This window comes from Petaurus breviceps, unplaced genomic scaffold (assembly GCF_028583685.1).
Source record: "Petaurus breviceps papuanus isolate PSGF00001 unplaced genomic scaffold, PetGlider_PUasm1.0 182, whole genome shotgun sequence".
Taxonomy (NCBI): Eukaryota; Metazoa; Chordata; class Mammalia; order Diprotodontia; family Petauridae; genus Petaurus; species Petaurus breviceps.
In genome coordinates, this window is record NW_027185786.1 from 4770066 (window position 1) to 4786738 (window position 16673).

The 16673-nt window shown below is 50.1% G+C and overlaps 1 protein-coding gene across 3 annotated transcripts in view; it reads left to right on the top strand.

Moving 5' to 3' along the window:
• The window catches only part of ST3GAL2 (ST3 beta-galactoside alpha-2,3-sialyltransferase 2), a 56838-nt gene extending 40786 nt beyond the window's left edge, over nucleotides 1-16052 (top strand). For all 3 annotated transcript variants that reach the window (XM_069087648.1, XM_069087650.1, XM_069087649.1), the window contains exons 2-7: nucleotides 77-1432; nucleotides 6243-6436; nucleotides 11287-11466; nucleotides 11900-11945; nucleotides 12543-12662; nucleotides 13472-16052. In XM_069087648.1, the coding sequence (XP_068943749.1) occupies nucleotides 1094-1432; nucleotides 6243-6436; nucleotides 11287-11466; nucleotides 11900-11945; nucleotides 12543-12662; nucleotides 13472-13645 (1053 nt within the window). In that variant the 5' untranslated portion in view covers nucleotides 77-1093 and the 3' untranslated portion in view covers nucleotides 13646-16052. The remainder of the gene's footprint in view (nucleotides 1-76; nucleotides 1433-6242; nucleotides 6437-11286; nucleotides 11467-11899; nucleotides 11946-12542; nucleotides 12663-13471) is intronic.
• The last annotated feature ends 621 nt before the right edge of the window (nucleotides 16053-16673 follow it).

Genomic DNA, 16673 nt, shown 5'->3' on the forward strand with positions numbered 1-16673 from the left:
AGGGGCAACAAGAATGTGGCACAAGGGGTGGTGGCAAAGACTGTTATCTGTACATCGGTGTTTTTCTTCTCTGCAGTTTCAGCAGACCTGAATCTGACCAGCAGCGGCTGCCAGGGGATTGCTGAAAGCATCTCCAGCCGAGGACACAGCCCCCGGGGAGCAGGGATGGGCAGAGGGGCAGCTGACCCCCGGCCAGCACTGCTGGGAAGAAGACCGAGGAGAGACCAGACGGGCATCCAGCGCATTTGCCAGTGACGGGGCAGCCGCCTCTGGAATGAGCCCTTTGTAGTCGTTTGGGCAGCCCGGGCCAAGGTGTTTGCAGCCTCAGAGGTGGTAAGGCTCTGGTGGAGAAGGACAGGGCAAGCTTTGAGGCAACATGGAATGTCGTCACCCTCCACTGAGTGTCCTTGAAACCTCGTCTGCCTGCTGAGATTGGTTTTTTCTCGTCCTCTAAGAATCAAAGCCCTGGTCCTCCCCTCTTGTCCAGAGGGATCAGGATCAAGTGAACTCGGGGCCACATCTCTGGTTCTCTGACGCCTCTTTGTGCCCTTCTCCACACACCCCATCCCACTTGTTGGGCTTGCTATTCTGTTTGGAATCCTTGGTTTCCCCTGGGGGACAGAGCAAGCTCCCCTGCAGCAGGGGAGGGAGGGACAGCCTCAGAATCTGCCCATGAACCACAAGGACCCCGGCTTCCCTAGACTGGACTATTCCAAATCACCAAAGAGGAGGTTTCCTGGAGCTGGTACCCAGCAATCCCAAGGGACTAGAGGGCGAGGAGGGACTGACCTCCCCCTCTGTGAGGGGGCTGGAGACGCACAGCCCCTGTGGCCCAGCTAGTGGCAGGTCCGGACATAACCTCCGGAGTCTCCAGCGGCAGAGGAAGCCACAATTGCCTGATTTGTCTTTTTCTCACCTCTGAGGGAGAGAACGGGTTTCCCCCGTTGGCCTCCCCCTTCCTTATCGTGGCTCAGGCCTCTATGCTTGTTCTCTGCAGAGCCAGACCAGGTGGGCAGCGCTGGGGCCAGCTGGTGAGGGAGGGACCCCGGTGACCCCTGCCCCAGCAGGGGGTCCCGCCCCCCTCGGCCACGCCATGAAGTGCTCCCTGCGTTTCTGGTTCCTCTCCACGGCCTTCCTGCTGGTATTCGTCATGTCTCTTCTCTTCACCTACTCCCACCACAGCATGGCCACCCTGCCCTACCTGGACTCTGGAGGCCTTGGCAGCACGCACCGGGTCAAGCTGGTGCCAAGCTATGCGGGCCTGCAGCGGCTCAACAAGGGGGGTCTCCTGAGCAAGAGCTGTGCCTGCCGCCGCTGCATGGGGGACACGGGGGCCTCTGACTGGTTTGACAGTCACTATGATGGCAACATTTCCCCAGTCTGGACCAAAGAGAACATGGACCTCCCCCTAGATGTCCAGCGGTGGTGGATGGTAAGGGGGACTGGCTTTCTGGCTCTGTGTGTGCACAGGTTAGATACAGGCTGGTAGATCGGAAGCTTCTTGAGGGTAGAATTCCATTTTTCGTTAGCAAACTTCCTTGCACCGAGCAAGTGACTTATTTGTTGTATTATTTAACTGAATATGGAATGGAATTGAATCTTCTCTTATTAGGTCCTTCTCAAGTTCCTACTAGATCTGCCCCCAGAGCTTTGGCATGTGGACCAAAACTTGGAATCGGGAAGGGCTGAGGGTGGAGATGGTGACTGGCCCAGTTTCATCATCAGGTCAGTGGCCTGTGTAGGATGAGGTGAAGGGGAGGGACATGGAGCAGATGGAAGCCAGCCTGGGTTAGGACTCCAGGTGGCCAAGCTAAATGGTGGCTTCCTGGTGGAGATGAACCCTCCAGGCCCAGATCTCCAGTGGGATGCTGGAAAGGCTGTTCTAGGCCAGCCCAGGGAAGAACCACTTAGGGGCTCAATGCCCAAGCCCCAGACTGCTGGATAAGAGCTTTGGAGACCAGTCGTGAAAAGAGGCTTAACTGAAAGCTCTTCCAAACCTCCCAGACTCTGGGATGGGGTAGAAGGTAAGGACCACCTGGGGCAGGGAAGACACCAGACCCACCTGGACCTTCTCACCTTCTTCCCTTTCTTTCCCTGGGCTATTTACCCCCACCTCTGCCTCAGAGAATCCCGGCTTCCTTTGCATGGAAGCTTAAGAGGTTTCTTCAGTTGTTGTTCAGTCATATCCGACTCTTTGTTAGCCCACTTGGGGTTTTCTTTGCAGAGGCACTGGAGTGGTTTGCTGTTTCCTCCTCCAGCTTATTTAACAGATGAGGAAACTGAGGCAATCGTGGTAAAGTGACTTACCCAGGGTCACACAGCTAGGAAGGGTCTGAGGCCCTATTTGAACTGAGGAAGATGAGGCTCTGGCTACTGTACCACCTAGCTGCCCCTGCCCCAATACAACAGATCATAGATAATGCTAAAATGTGATTTTCTAAGTCACTGTGTGACCCACATGGATCCTTATGTCTGTACATATGTATGGTCCTTGCTTCTATTTAGATTTGACACCATTTCTGTACATCCAAAATTAAACTCATTATCTTTCACCCCTTCCCCCTCCAAAAACACTCACTCCCCCGACTTCCTCACCTTCCTGTTTCTGGCAAGGACACCACCGTGCTCCGTGAGCTGGTCTTCTCATAGCCTAGGGGTCAACCTGGATCCCCCACTATATCTCACACCACGTGCAAAGCTATTGCAAATTCCTGTCCATTCTACCTTTCTCCTCTGACACTGTGCAGGCCCTGGTCACCTCAGGCCCAAACCACTCATGGGTGGGAGTCCCTGCTCCGGGTCACCTTCCATCCAGACCCTAAAGTGATTTACCTAAAGCGCAGATCTGACCATGTCACTCCTCCCCCAAAGGCCCCCAGAATCAATTCTAGAACTCTCTCTGACTTCCCAAACTCCTTTTACCCCGGCCTCTCCCCTGCCTTCTGGGTCTTCTGCCATAGGATGCTGGTCTCCTTTCTGTTCCTCCATCTCATGACCCTGGCCTTTCCCCTGGCTGTTCCTCATGCCTAGAATGCTGTGTCTCCTCCTCTTTGCCTCCTGCCTTCCCCACGCTTCCAAGCTCCTGCTAACAGCTTCTGCAAGAAGCCTTTTGCAGACATTCTTAATCTTAGTGCCTTCTCTCTGACATTACTCCCAATTTATCCTGTCTATATCCTTATTTGTACATAGCCATTTGTGTGTTGCTTCCCCATTAGACTGAGCTCTTTGAGAATGGGGACTGATTTGGGGGTTTTTTTGGGCACATAATATATGCTGGTTAATTGACTGACTGATTGGTAGGAGTGGGGCTTATCATAGGATATTGGATGTCTTCAGAGTCCCAACACCTTCTCCTGGAAAACTTGAGCATCTGTGTGCCTCAGTTTCCCCAAATGGGAAGAAAAACAATAGCTCATCTTCATATGCTGTTTTAAGGTTCGCAGAACACCTTCCTCACAATAGCCTGTGAAATAGCTAATTCCAACCATCATTATCCCAGGTGGTACAGTGGGTAAAGCCCTGGATTCAGTCAAGAAGACAAGTTTAGACCCTCCCTCAGACACTGTAGCAGCAAGCACCCCAAACATCCTCAGGGTTTGCCGCCACCACAGGTTCTTGGATCTGCTTCGTTAAAGGAAAGCAACTCAAAATGGGTTAACAAGCTTACTTTAATCAGTCAGACATATATCGTTTACCTTGTTCAGGGGAAAGAGGTCGGCACCCCGAACTTCAAAGCATACAGGCAGAATTATCAAGACAGAAACAGATCAAGTAGACAGATTTCCAAACTGTCCAACCATTACATCCATACCCAGTCAACATCTGGGTTTCCACATCTGGGTTTTTCAAAGCCGGGGGACTCTCAACAACGGCTTCCCAGAATTCAGATCAAATCACAGAACACTTCTCAAAGTGAGTCCCAAAACAAAGCTACACATCAGGGCTTATATAGCCTTCTCCTGGCTCAGAGAATGTAACAACCTTATTGACTCACTGGCCAATCAAAAAGTATCTACTGAAAAACAAGCCTCCCTCCCCAGGCTTCTGGTGCACTTTAGCCTAGGGGCAGGGAAGATCTTCCAAATTTGCATTCCCATTACAGACACTATTAGCTGTGCCTCCCTAGCCAAGTCCCAGCCTCAGTTTCCATACTTGTTGTTTAGTTTTCATTCATGTCTGACTCTTCTTGACCCCATTTGAGGTTTTCTTGGCAGAGATGCTGGAATGATTTGCCATTTCCTTCTCCAGCTCATTTTACAGATGCAGAAACTGAGGCAAACAGGGTTGCCCAGGGTTACCCAGCTAGTAAGTGTCTGAGGCTTGATTTGAGCTCAGGAAGATGAAGTCTTCCGCCATCTAGCCACTCTCACCTGTAAAATGGGGCTAACATCATAGGCATCAAACAAATGAACATTTGTAAAACACTTTGCAAACCATAAAGTCCTATATAAGTGCTAGATTATCCTCATTTTCAAATGAAGAAACAGGCTGAGAGACCTTGGCTTGCCCAGGGTCAAAGTCAGTAGCAGAGGCAGACTTTGAGTACAAACTCAAAGCAGAGAAGAATCTGTCTCCTTACTCTTCTCTTGCAAGGGGGCAGAATTACGAGCCCTGTCAGTGTGACTGGAGGTGGAAAGGGCACCTCCAGATAGTGAGCTGGAAAGCCGCTGACAGGCCAAGAAGCAGGGATCAGTGGGCACGTGACAGCATCTTTGATCATGACAGCTCCAAGCCCTTTGATGACATTACCTGGTGTCCATGACCAGGATGCTTGCCATATAGGCGAAATTGAGGCACACAATCCTACTGCCAGCCTGTGGCAAAGGAGGGCCCAGAGAAAACAGGTCCCCCAGCGTTGGTGGACACATTAATATATTCTGAACAGGCGATTAACCACCAAACATGCCCCTTTTCCAGTGCTTCTTAATGGGGCCTGATCCCTCCTCCTCTTTCCCCCAGCTCAGGAATTCTTGACTGAGAGCCAAGCTCCCTCTCCAGACTGAGTTCATTTTCTTGTTCCTAAGTCCATTCCTCGAGCTCTTGAATCATTCCGTGTCCCTGACAGCCCCGCCCCTGCCTCCTCCCTAGTGTTCAGCGAGGAATGCAGCCAGATTCCCCTGCCCCTTTCCTCCTAGGCTATTCCCAGTGGCCCAGCACCCACCTCCTGAGGGTGTCACTGCTGGGCAGGAAGGATGAGTTTGGTTCCTACCCTCTGGTGATGTTTGGGTTTGTCAGTTCAGTGGGACAGCTAGCATGCATACTGGATAGAACACCAGCGCTGGAGTCAAGAAGCCCTGAATTCACAGCCAGCCTCAGATGCTGACTAGCTGGGTGATCCTGGGCAAGTCACTTAACTCCCATTGCCTCCCCACTCCCTCTCCCCCCCAAATCAGGCAACAACAACGAAAGAAATCACAAGCTCAGTTTAATGTGCAAATTAAAGAACCAACTTTAGTGACTGTTTAGGTTCAGTGCTAGGCTCAAGTAATTGGTCATGTGGTCTCTCTTCCCATGGTGCTAGTCATTGGTCTTGTTACCACGTATCTGTGACAATCGTGCCCCAAGCCTTGGAACCTAGATTCTGCCCAGTGCCAGCCCTTGCTTTGTGACTCCCTTGGGCTCTGAGGTGCTAATGCAGGGATCTCTTGATCTGCCCGTCCTCTTCCTCCCTGTTCTGGTCCCTTTTCATGCTTTGCCTACTCCCTTGTTCAGAGCTCACTCTGTACCTGGGGACCAGCACCTTCTGTAGGCTTTGGGGAAGGAAGGTCCAAAGGCTGTGCCAACCTCTCTCTCCTGTGTAGCACTGGGGCATTGCAGGCTTCCCAGTTTGGCAGAAGAAGTAGATGGAGTAGGTGGCTGCCTGCTCATGTGATCTGAGTGACATTGAGATTGGTGTCTGGAATTGGCTTTGGGCACCTGTTCAAATGCCAGCGTATTACCTGGTAATGAGCAGCACATTAACCCACTAACATAGCAGCAAGGAGTAGTTTATCAGGAGAGAGCAGGGCCCCAAGAGACAATGGGATACAAGGGAAGGCAAATACTGATGAGGGGAGGGGAAGGTATTTGGCATGGCCTGTGAGAGAGGAGGCCTAGGTAGAATGCCAAATCAGGAGGCTCTGGGCATCAGGCATGGCTGGAGGCTCAGGGAGAAGAGAGAAGGGCAGACAGAAACCTCAGCCCCCTGGCCCAAGGTTTGGCCTTCCTCCCCAGGCTTCCCCCTTTGTCTTCCCTCACCACAGATGCTGCAGCCCCAGTTCAAATCGCACAACACCAATGAGGTGCTGGAGAAGCTGTTCCAGATTGTGCCAGGGGAGAACCCCTACCGCTTCCGGGACCCCCACAAGTGCCGGCGCTGTGCAGTGGTTGGAAACTCAGGCAATCTTCGTGGTTCTGGCTATGGGAGGGACGTAGATGAACACAACTTTATCATGAGGTGAGCTTTACCCTCGAGGACGGTGGGACCAAGGGAAAGAACATGTGGGCCTGAGCGAGGCTGGTGAAGGGGGTGGAGGGGGTGAAAGGACAGCTGAAGCCGATGTTCTCGTGTTCCAGGTGCATGTGTGTGGGAGACAACTGGGTGCCTGTCCTGTGGCCATTAGGGAAGGGAAGGGGCCGGCTGGACTCTAGAGAGCCCTGCATCCCCCCAGAAACTGCCCAAGAGTGTAAAACCAGACTTGGGTACAAGTGTCCTTCAGCATTTGGTATTATTCTGCTTTCTCTTCCTTTTCTCCGTCTTGCCTGCCTGCCTCCTTCCCTTCCTCTTTCTTCCTTTTTTCTTTCCTTTCCCTTCTCTCTTCCTTGCTCTTCTCCCTCTCTCCTTCTCTCCTCCTTCCTTCCCTTTCTTTCCTTCTTTCCTTCTTTTCTTCCTTTTCTTCTTTCTCCTTTTCTTCATTTTCCTTCTTTCCCTTTCTTTTTTTCTTCTCTCTCCTTCCCCTTCCTCTCTCCAATTCCCTCCATAAAATTTAAAAACGGCAACAATTCCTTCTAACAAGCGAGCAAAGTTACACAAAGCAGCTCCCCATATTGACTTTGTATAAAAATGTATGTCTTCTTCTGTACCTCTAGTGTGCCAGCTCTGTAAGGAAGCAGGCCTCATCCTCACTCCTCTGGAGTTCTGGTTCATCAGAACTCTTAACTCTTTCAAAGTTGTTTTCCTTTACCTTATCATTGTATCAATTGTTCTCTTGGTTCTGCTCACTTCAGTCTGCATCAGTCCATATAAATCTTCCCAGGCTTCTCTGAGAGCATCACTTCTGCCATTTCCGACGGCACAATAACATTCCATTGCATTTCTTTGCTATAGTGAAACGTACTGCCCTGAGCATTTGTGTGCTTATGGGGCCTTTCCTTTTCTCCTTTAGCTTTTCGGGCTATTTGCCCAGTAAGGGTATGAGCAGTTCCTTTTGCAACTTGAGAGTGGCCCGGGCCCAATCCCTAAGCCTCTGCAGGGTTAGCTGAAAAATGCCAGCTGCTCGATGGAATCTTGCCTGCTGAGTCCTACTGAAAGCATCTGCTAAGGCCTTTTATTACACACTTTTGTCCTTTTATCTTCCTGAGACTTGAACATTTTATTTTACTTTTTAAAATATTTTATTTTTTTCCAATTACATGTAAAAACAATTTTTAACATTTGTTTTTAAAATTTTGAATTCCAAATTTTCTCTCTTCTCTCTTCCTCCACCCTTATTGAGAAGGCAAGCAATTTGATATAGATACATGTGCAGAGACTTGAATATTTTAAAAAATTACTTCCGAGTCTTAATTTTTTTTAAAATCCCAATGCCTTCCATCTGCTCCTGAATTGTTATTTTCCTTTTGGGGTTAGACCGAGGCCTTGGAAGAAAGTGGGAGGCTTCAGAGGAAGAGCCAGAAGGAGAAATAGGTTGCAAGTTCCCTGTTCCTCCCAAGCATCTCCTGGAATCAGCGTCCCAGGAAGCCTGGGCTCCTCTGGAAGAAAGAGGAAGAGCCTTGTTTTAGAGGCCTTTGCAGGGCTCTGTTTCCATAGCAACGCCAAGACAGCAATGTGCCTATCTATCGGAGGCTTTCCTACCCCTCACTCAGGGGAACACAGAGGGGCCTCCATTTTCTCTGCCAGGAAGTGTTTATTTGAGTGAATCAGGGTATTTAGAAAGCCCCAAGTTTCCTCAAATCCTTCTCCATCTTGGAGCTCAGAGTTTTCTGATGATTGTGGCCCTGCCCTTTCCTTTTGTGGCTCCTCTGCAGAAGGGGAGTGAAGGTTTGTTTTTTGTCAAGTTATTTTTCAGTAGTATCTGACTCTCCATGAACCCATTTGGTGTTTTCTTGGCAGAGATGCTGGAGTGGTTTACCATTTTCTTCTCCAGCTCATTCACAGATGAGGAAACTAAGGCAGACAGAGTAAAGTGACTTGCCCAGGGTCACACAACTAGTAGGTGTCTGAGACCAGATTTGAACTCTTTTGAAGAGTCTTTCTGGTTCCAAGCGCCACCTAGCGGCCCATGCAAAAGAATACTCAAGACCAGTGACCCAGACTTAGGATGATTCCAACAACCTATATCAGTATTATTCTTTGCTATGAAGAATTGTTGCCTGGCCTCAGACACAAAAACTAGCCGTGTGACCTTGGGCAAGTCACTTAACCCCAATTGCCCTACCTTCCCCCTACAAAAAAAAAGAATTGTTGCACACTGAACACTTGAGTTGTAAACACTTCTTGTAGTTCATCCTTCATTCTTCAAGAAGACTAATGACATCAGGAGGTTGATGTCTTGACTTGCAAGTGAATTGGATTGAAGTAAGGCAGCACTGTGCAGAGTCATTAACCTCATGCTGTCCTCCAGAGGAACATTTCCAGGAGAGCCAGGAGTGTTGGGCATGCATATTTTACTGGAAGCAGAAATCCCATATCATTTGTGGCACACTCTAGAGAAACTTGGGCAACGTAATAACAATAGCAGTAACTATGTAGCACTTTTTGCAAAGTGCCACAAGTTATTTGATCTTTGTGACCACCCTATGAAGTAGGTGCTATTATTGTCCCAATTTTACAGACAAGGAAACCGAGGCAGAGGGAGGTTAAGTGACTTGCCCAGGGCCACACAGCAGAATTTGGACTCAGGTCCTCCTGACTTCAGGCCACTGTTGTAACCACTGCACTACCTAGCTGCTAGGAGGTACATACTTGGAGAATCCTGGCCTACACTCTCATGTGGGCTGAATTTATTATAGAGGAAGCAGTGTGGCCCAGTGGAAAGGTAAGAGAACCTGGGTTCACATCCCACCTTTGAGTCCTATTCCCAGGGCTTCAGTTTCTTCATCTATAGAAGGGCCTGAACTGGCCAGCTTCTGAAATACTTTCCAGCTCCTCTGTGTCCATCTAGACCTATGATCGTATTACCCTACACACGAAGGCAGTAGCTCTGAAAGTGTGGGCTAATGATGGGCCCCTGGTACATGTCCCAGAGGATCCAAAGCTCCCCGCCCCTTCCTCCACTGAGCGAAGTCCTTGTGCCAGAATGTCCCTTGTCACTGTCTGGGAATGTGCCCTGGGTCCCCAGAGGAATTGTCAGATGTAAAACCTAGTGAGGGGCTGGGGATATGATGGTGCAGGTGATTTGTACCTGGTCCCTTTAAAGTGAATGGACAGCAGTAGTGGCGGTGATCCTGTTTCCGGTCAGTCAGTAAGCCTTTATTTATTATTGTTACCGGTGAGTCGTGTCCAACTCTTGGTGACCCCATCTGGGCTTTTCTCTTCTCTTTTTTTCTCTTCTCTTCTCTTCTCTTCTGTGGGGGGAATGCTGAGCAATTGGGGTTAAGTGACTTGCCCAAGGTCACAAGGCTAGTAAGTGTTAAGTGTCTAAGGCCACATTTGAACTCAGGTCCTCCTAACTCCAGGGCCGGTGCTCTATTCACTGTGCCACCTAGTGCTCCGCCCCCCCCCCCATTTGGAGTTTTTGTGGTAGGGATTCTGGAATGGTTTGCCATTTCTTTCTCCATCTTATTTTACAGATGACAAACTGAGGCAAATACGGTTAAATGACTTGCCCAGGGTAACACAGTTAATAGGTATCTGAGGCTAGATTTGAACTCAGGCCCTCCTGACTCCAGGGCTATTGCACCACTTAGCTGGCCCCATCACTTATTAAGTGCCTACTATGTGCTTGGTCTCCCTTCTTGGAGAAGGGAATGGCAAACCACTCTAGCATGGTTGCTAGGAGAACTCCATGTGGTTTCATAAAGAGTCAGACAGGGCTGAGAAATGACTCAACAAACGTGCTCCACGGAAGAAAGTATTTATATCCCTTCTTACTTGTGTATCTCCCTGAAGAAAAAGGAGGTATCACTATCTATCTGTTCTTCTGTTCTCCTGAACTCAAGATCCACAAGATACCCCAAAGAAAGCACAGAGAGCTTCCTGCCTTGGAGGGTTACCCACCGTTACAGGGTGGGTCTCTCCAGATCCATCTGCCAACCTGCTCAGAATTCCAACTTCTGTCTCTTCTCCCTGCCCGGGGAAGGTTTTGGCTTTAGAAGCAGCAGGTTTTCTGGGCCCTGACCCAAGGCAGCCTTTTCCTACTAGTCTGCTTCTTAATCAGAAAGAAAGGCAAAGATGAAGATGAATCCCTTGTCCACTCCAGCTAAGGCTGCACCTGGGCATCTCACCATGCCCCTGCTCAACCATGGCCTGGTGGCAAACTTCCCCATAGTCAGCTTAACTATGAGTCATCATGCTCATGTCTATATATATATATATTCATTTAGCAGCTAATTGGTAATGGGTAGGCAAGAGATGCCTTTCTGTCTTTTCCAAGGAGAGCCAAAATGTCTCTGGGTCTCAAAGAAAGATAGTGAAAAGAAAACCCAAACATCTAGCTAGGTATCAGATGTCAGTAAAGGAGAAGGGTTTTTTTTAAGTTCATTAGGAGCTAGGCATCAAAGGAGACCTAAGAAATTAGACCCGGACTGAAAAGAAGAAGCTGGGAATCCAAAGAGAGATGATGAGTTCAGATGTCTAGAAGGAGAGATCTGAGCCGGGACCGGGGGTGAAAGCCGACCAGGCACAGAATTCCTGTCTCTTAGGAATACGGTTAAATTGGTCCTGGACTGTGAACAGGCTGGACTTGGGTCGCTAGTTAGAGCAGTTCCTTCTAGACTAAGGATTCAAGAGTGGGCCGTATTAAAGCTTTCCTACGTTAGACTCTCTGTGCCTTCCCTTCAGAAAGGGAGGAGAAAGGGCCCAGGTGTGAGGATTCTGGAATTCAGGCCAATCCCCTAAGCTTTCTGTTCAACTTCTCTCCCTCTCAGGATGAACCAAGCCCCAACAGTGGGCTTTGAGCAAGATGTTGGCAGCCGGACCACCCATCACTTCATGTACCCAGAGAGTGCCAAGAACCTGCCTGCCAATGTTAGCTTTGTGCTGGTCCCCTTCAAGGCCCTGGATTTGCTATGGATCGCCAGTGCCCTGTCCACAGGACAGATCCGATTGTGAGGCCTTCTCCTTGGGGATGGGGAGGGTGAGATTTTTAAGAAAGCTTCTGGGGTGGGGATGGGAGGGGACTCTCACCCTGTGGTCTGGGTCTTGGAATCTTTAACACACTCAGCTGAAAGATCAGGGAGGGCTCAGTGGTGAGCAGGGTCTGGAGTGTAGGTTGACTTGGTTAGGGTTGGCCAAGGACCCTTTTCATGTTGTAACCTGCTGGGTAGAAAATAAGAGGGGAGGTCCCCAGTGCAGCAGGTAAGTGGCAGAGGAAGGGCTCTCTCAAGTCAACAAAACCTCCCAGTGAGGAAGATTAACCTGGTGGTGTATGCAGGGCACGTGGAATGGGGAGATAGCCGAGGCAGAAGAGGTGTGAGATGTGAGGACTCCTCCCCAGCTCTTCCTGGACCATATTAAGTATGGCCTTCTCTCTGTTTACAGCACCTATGCTCCTGTGAAGTCCTTCCTCCGAGTGGACAAGGAAAAGGTAGGCTGACTCTGCCTTAGAGCGCGGGGAAGGGGAAGGGCTAACTATTGCCATACGTGCCAGGCACTGTGCCGAGCAGCCCCTCGAGGGAGGTGCGACTATAATCATCCTCATTTTACAGCTAAGGAAATGTGACTCGCTCAGGGTCACACAGCTAGTAAGTGTCTGAGGCTGGATTGGAACTGTGGTTTTCCTGACTCCAGGCCAGCACTCTGGGCACTGTGGTGCTGCCTGGCTTTTCTTCTACTGGATAGAAGTAGTAGTTTGATATCAGATCCCGGGAAAGGCCCGTTTGCAAAAGCTGTTGGTACGTCTCCAATGCTGGAAGTGCCCGGCCTGTTCCAGGAAACCAGACCATGGGACACCTACTTGAGGGCCTCCAGGGGCTCCTCGACCCCTGTGCATTGATAACCTTCTCTACTCCCTTATCGAGCACCTCCCTCATGAGGCCAAGCTCAGCCACAGACCTCGGGAACTACCAGGGACTCCTAGAAGCAGTCTGGAAGGGGCCGGAGCTGCCCGAAGACATCCCTGTGGCTTTGGGGCCTCCCCTCCTCCCCCAGTGTTCCCCTGACCACCTGGCTTCTTGCCTCCTAGGTCCAGATCTACAACCCCGCCTTCTTCAAGTACATTCACGACAGGTGGACTGAGCATCACGGGCGCTACCCCTCCACGGGCATGTTGGTGCTCTTCTTTGCATTACACGTGTGTGATGAGGTAGGTGGGCCAAGGGGCCTCGGGCACCCTCCCTCCCCTAGTGCTAGGAGGGAGGAAGGAGTGAAGACCAAGCATTCTGTGTCTCCGCTGGGACCGGAGAGGATTAGGCAGAAACCGACTAGCATTGATTTCTCCCTGGTTCTGAGGCTGAAAACCCCCAAGAGATACTAACTAAAGAAATAGATTCATAGTAATGACAGCCGACATTTATGTAGTGTGTATTGTGTGCCCTGTGTGTCTCGGGCGCTGGGCTGAGCACAGCAGGGTCCTTATCTCATTGGGTCCTCACGGCATCCCTGAGGTACGTGCTACTATTATCCCCATGTTACAGATGAAGAAACTGAGGCAAGCTTAGGGTCACCGAAGAGCAAGCATCTGAAGCTGGATTTAAACTCAAGGCCTGGAGCTTTGGGCACTATTTCATGTAATTAAAATTGACTCCCAATACAAGGTGTCCAATGTCTCTACTGGTACATTGAGCCCAAACCTCCTCCCAATGAGTGTTTCTTTTTTTTTTTTCCCCTCTTTTGGCAAGGCAGACTTGCCCAGGGTCACATAGCCAGTAAGGGTCATGCGTCTGAGGCTATATTTGAACTTGGGTCCTCCTGACTCCAGGGCTGGTGCTCTGTCCGCCCTATGACCTAGCTCCCTCTTAATGAGTGTTTCCTTAACTGAAACCTCTGGCTGTTCACTAGGTGAGTGATGTGAGACCCTCCAAAGGCCTTCAGAGGGAGGAAGGGCCAACAGACCCCTTCCAGCTCTGCTCCCATCCCTCAGCTGACTTGTGCTTTCTTTACTTCTGATCTCAGGTAAATGTCTACGGGTTCGGGGCAGACAGTCGAGGCAATTGGCACCATTACTGGGAGAATAACCGTTACGCTGGGGAGTTCCGGAAGACGGGCGTACACGATGCGGACTTTGAAGCCCACATCATTGACATGCTGGCCAAGGCCAGCAAGATTGAGGTCTATCGGGGCAACTGAGCCCTGGCCACCCAAACTGTCCCTTTCTGCTGCTGTGGCCAGAGGCGCAAGAGACCCATTGCTCTCCCTCTAGCTGGAGCCTGGAGGCCTCTCACAAGGCACCTGCTTTGTCCCAGGAGTGTTGAAGTTTCCCAAGTCAATCATGAGAGATTCCCCTTGGAGTCTCTGAAACCAATCAGGAGCATCTGTCTTCCCTCCCCCCGATTATGAGAAGTCTGCAGAAAGGCCGGCTTCTGGCCCCAATCACAGGGTGACGGAGTGGAGGCTTTTGTTTTCCAAACCAATCATGAAGGACTCATGGGTGAGTCCAGTGCCTGGGACCAATGATTGCTGTGACCCAGGGGCTCGGGCAGAGGCAAGTGACCTTCAGAGTCAAGCCAGTGGCTACTTTCCCCTCCTACACTTTTTGGATAGGGGTATTTTTTTGTGTGTGGAATTACTATTATTATTGTTTTAAATTTAAGGCGAACCAGTTGGTTTAAACAATCCCCATGGTAGAAGCCACAATTGGCAATATTTAAGACACACCAGAGACTGGAGAGGAAGAGAATTCAGTGAATTCTCCCCCAGAAGCAGAAGGCAGCGTCCCCATTTCTAGAGACCCTTACTATCCAGGGAGGAAGAAGCCTGGGGGCCCTTCCTAGTCTATCCAACCATGAGTGCTTGGGAAAGGGCATTTCTCCCATTCGTTGTCATCGTCTTCTGGCCAGCCCTTCCCTGGCCTCTTTGGAGAGGAAGGGAGAGGAATCACACCAAGGCTGTCTCTAAGATGTAATCAGATTGTTTAGGGAAAGATGGCACACTGGCCTCTTGTGCTTGTGGGTAGCTTTGACTAAGAGGTCAAGCAGGGGCCCTTCCACAGCTCTCTAGGCACATAACAACAATTGATCCAGGACATTTCCTTTATTTCCTCAGGGCTGGAGGGTAGAGTAGACCCCACTGAAGCAAAATGCAATCATAGTGGGAACCCTGAGCCCTGGGGGGCTGTGGGTGCCCTCATTCTGACTCTCCCATCTCAACTTCCTCACCCCTTGGATCAGCACTTAACTGCCTCCCTATGGGAGGGAATTAGCTGGAGCTACCAACTTCTTACTTGGGAAGCTGGGCCCTCCCTGGGGGCTGGGGATGGAGAGATCCTGGAGCTGGGGTGCAAGGATTATGGCCCTGGGCATTGGAGGGAAGCCCAGACACCTCAAATCCAACAGGCCTCCAATCCACAATCACTCCAACTCCTCCTGTTCCCCTTCGTGGCCCTTGGCCCTCACTCTTCTGTGCACCCTGCTCCAAGGGGAGGACAGAAGCAAAGAAATCCCCCTGGGATCCAAACCCTGCTGTTTCTGCACAACTCAGACCAGCTCTGGGTTGCGACCCTTCCAGAAAGTTCTAGCTAAGGGGCTCTAATAACTCACCAGCTTGGTGCATGCATTTCTTCCCTCTTCTCCCCACCATACCAGGCAGGTGTAGGAAGCCTGTTGGCTAGGGGTGTGTGTGGGATCTGCTTCCATTTCACCAAGTAGCTAACCTGAAGCTGCCAGCCTTGGCTTGGGCACCAAAGGGGGAGGGGGTGCTTTGTTTTGTTTTTTTCTTTTGTTTTAAGCTAGCCATGCAACTTAGCCAGGAGCCTTGCTGGGGAGGAGGTGGGCCTGCCCCCACTGCATGCCTCCTCCCCATCATCCCTTCACTTTGGGTGTCTACCCACCCCCTGCCTGTTTCAGCTCTGGAAGGGGCAGCCAAGGGTTCCATTCTGACTATCTGCTTGGCTGCCTTAAACTCAGCTATCTCCCCAAGGGAAGACCTTGGTTGGATGCTAGCCCTTCAGAGTCAGGGGATCTTGGGAAGGGAGGGAGCAAAGGCTTCTGTGAAGCTGCCCTCCCTCCTGCGCCAGCGCTGACACAGTCTCCACAATTCCTCCTGGGAAGACACACACACACACACACTCTCTCATACTCATGGCCTCTTTTAGGACAACAAGGCCCTTCCAGGAGGGCTGAGAAAACCCTGAGCTGATGGGCCTGGGCAGTGTGGGCCTCTCTCCTGGTCAGTCCCAAGGGAAGGCAAATAGGAAATCAGATGGTTAGCACAGGGCAGATTTTGCTGCTCTGCCTTTGGGAACAAGGCCTCCCCCACCCATCCCAGAGTGACACAGGGGGCCCGCTAGTCCCCTCTTAAAGCTTGGGGAAGAGGCTGTTTTGAGATTTAGAAGATGGGGGGTGGGGGGAAGATGCAGTCATGCCAAACAGTATTGAACGAAGTAATTTATTTCTTTTATATCATCATGGAATCCTGTACAGGGAGACGTGGGTCTCATCAGCTGGCCCAGATCTCCTTTTCTGCAATGGTTATTTAAATGAATACTTTTTTCTTTCTTGCCTCCCTCTTTATTAATTAAAAAGTTTTTAAAAAGTGATTTATGTATTGCCAATTCTTCTGTCTGGAAATGTCTTTTATCAAGGCAGGAAGAATGAACGAGAAGTCATTTATTGAGCATTCACTATGCTTCAAACATTATGCCAGGTGCTGAGAATACACATAGGAAATCGAGACCTCCCTTGCCTTCTGGGGGCTTCCATAGGGAGAGACAACATACACCGCATGTCCCAAAAGTCTTAGTGCATATGTAAAATTTAATAGCTTTAAGCTGCACTACAATTTTTGGGACATCCTCTGTAAGTAAGTGGCAGAAGGGAAGCAGGAGGAATTGATTGACATGCCCTTTCCATGAGCAATGGTAGTCTTGATTGATATGATTACAGTTCTCAGAATAAGATGTGGAAAGGGGTTTCAGAGCTAGATGAAGGGGCAGGATTCCATTGGCATTCAGGGTTGAGTGGCACCTCCTGGGCATGGTCTCTAGCAAGGGTGATCTCTCAAGGGCCACTTTGGAGGGTGGATTTGGGTACAGACAAGGCAAGAAATGAGTTTCTAAGGAGAGTTGATTTTTAACAGATGGTAACTGAGCCTCCCAGAATGTTGGAGGAGAAGGGATTCATCATTTCACACAACCTCCCTCATTTGACAGATGTGGAAA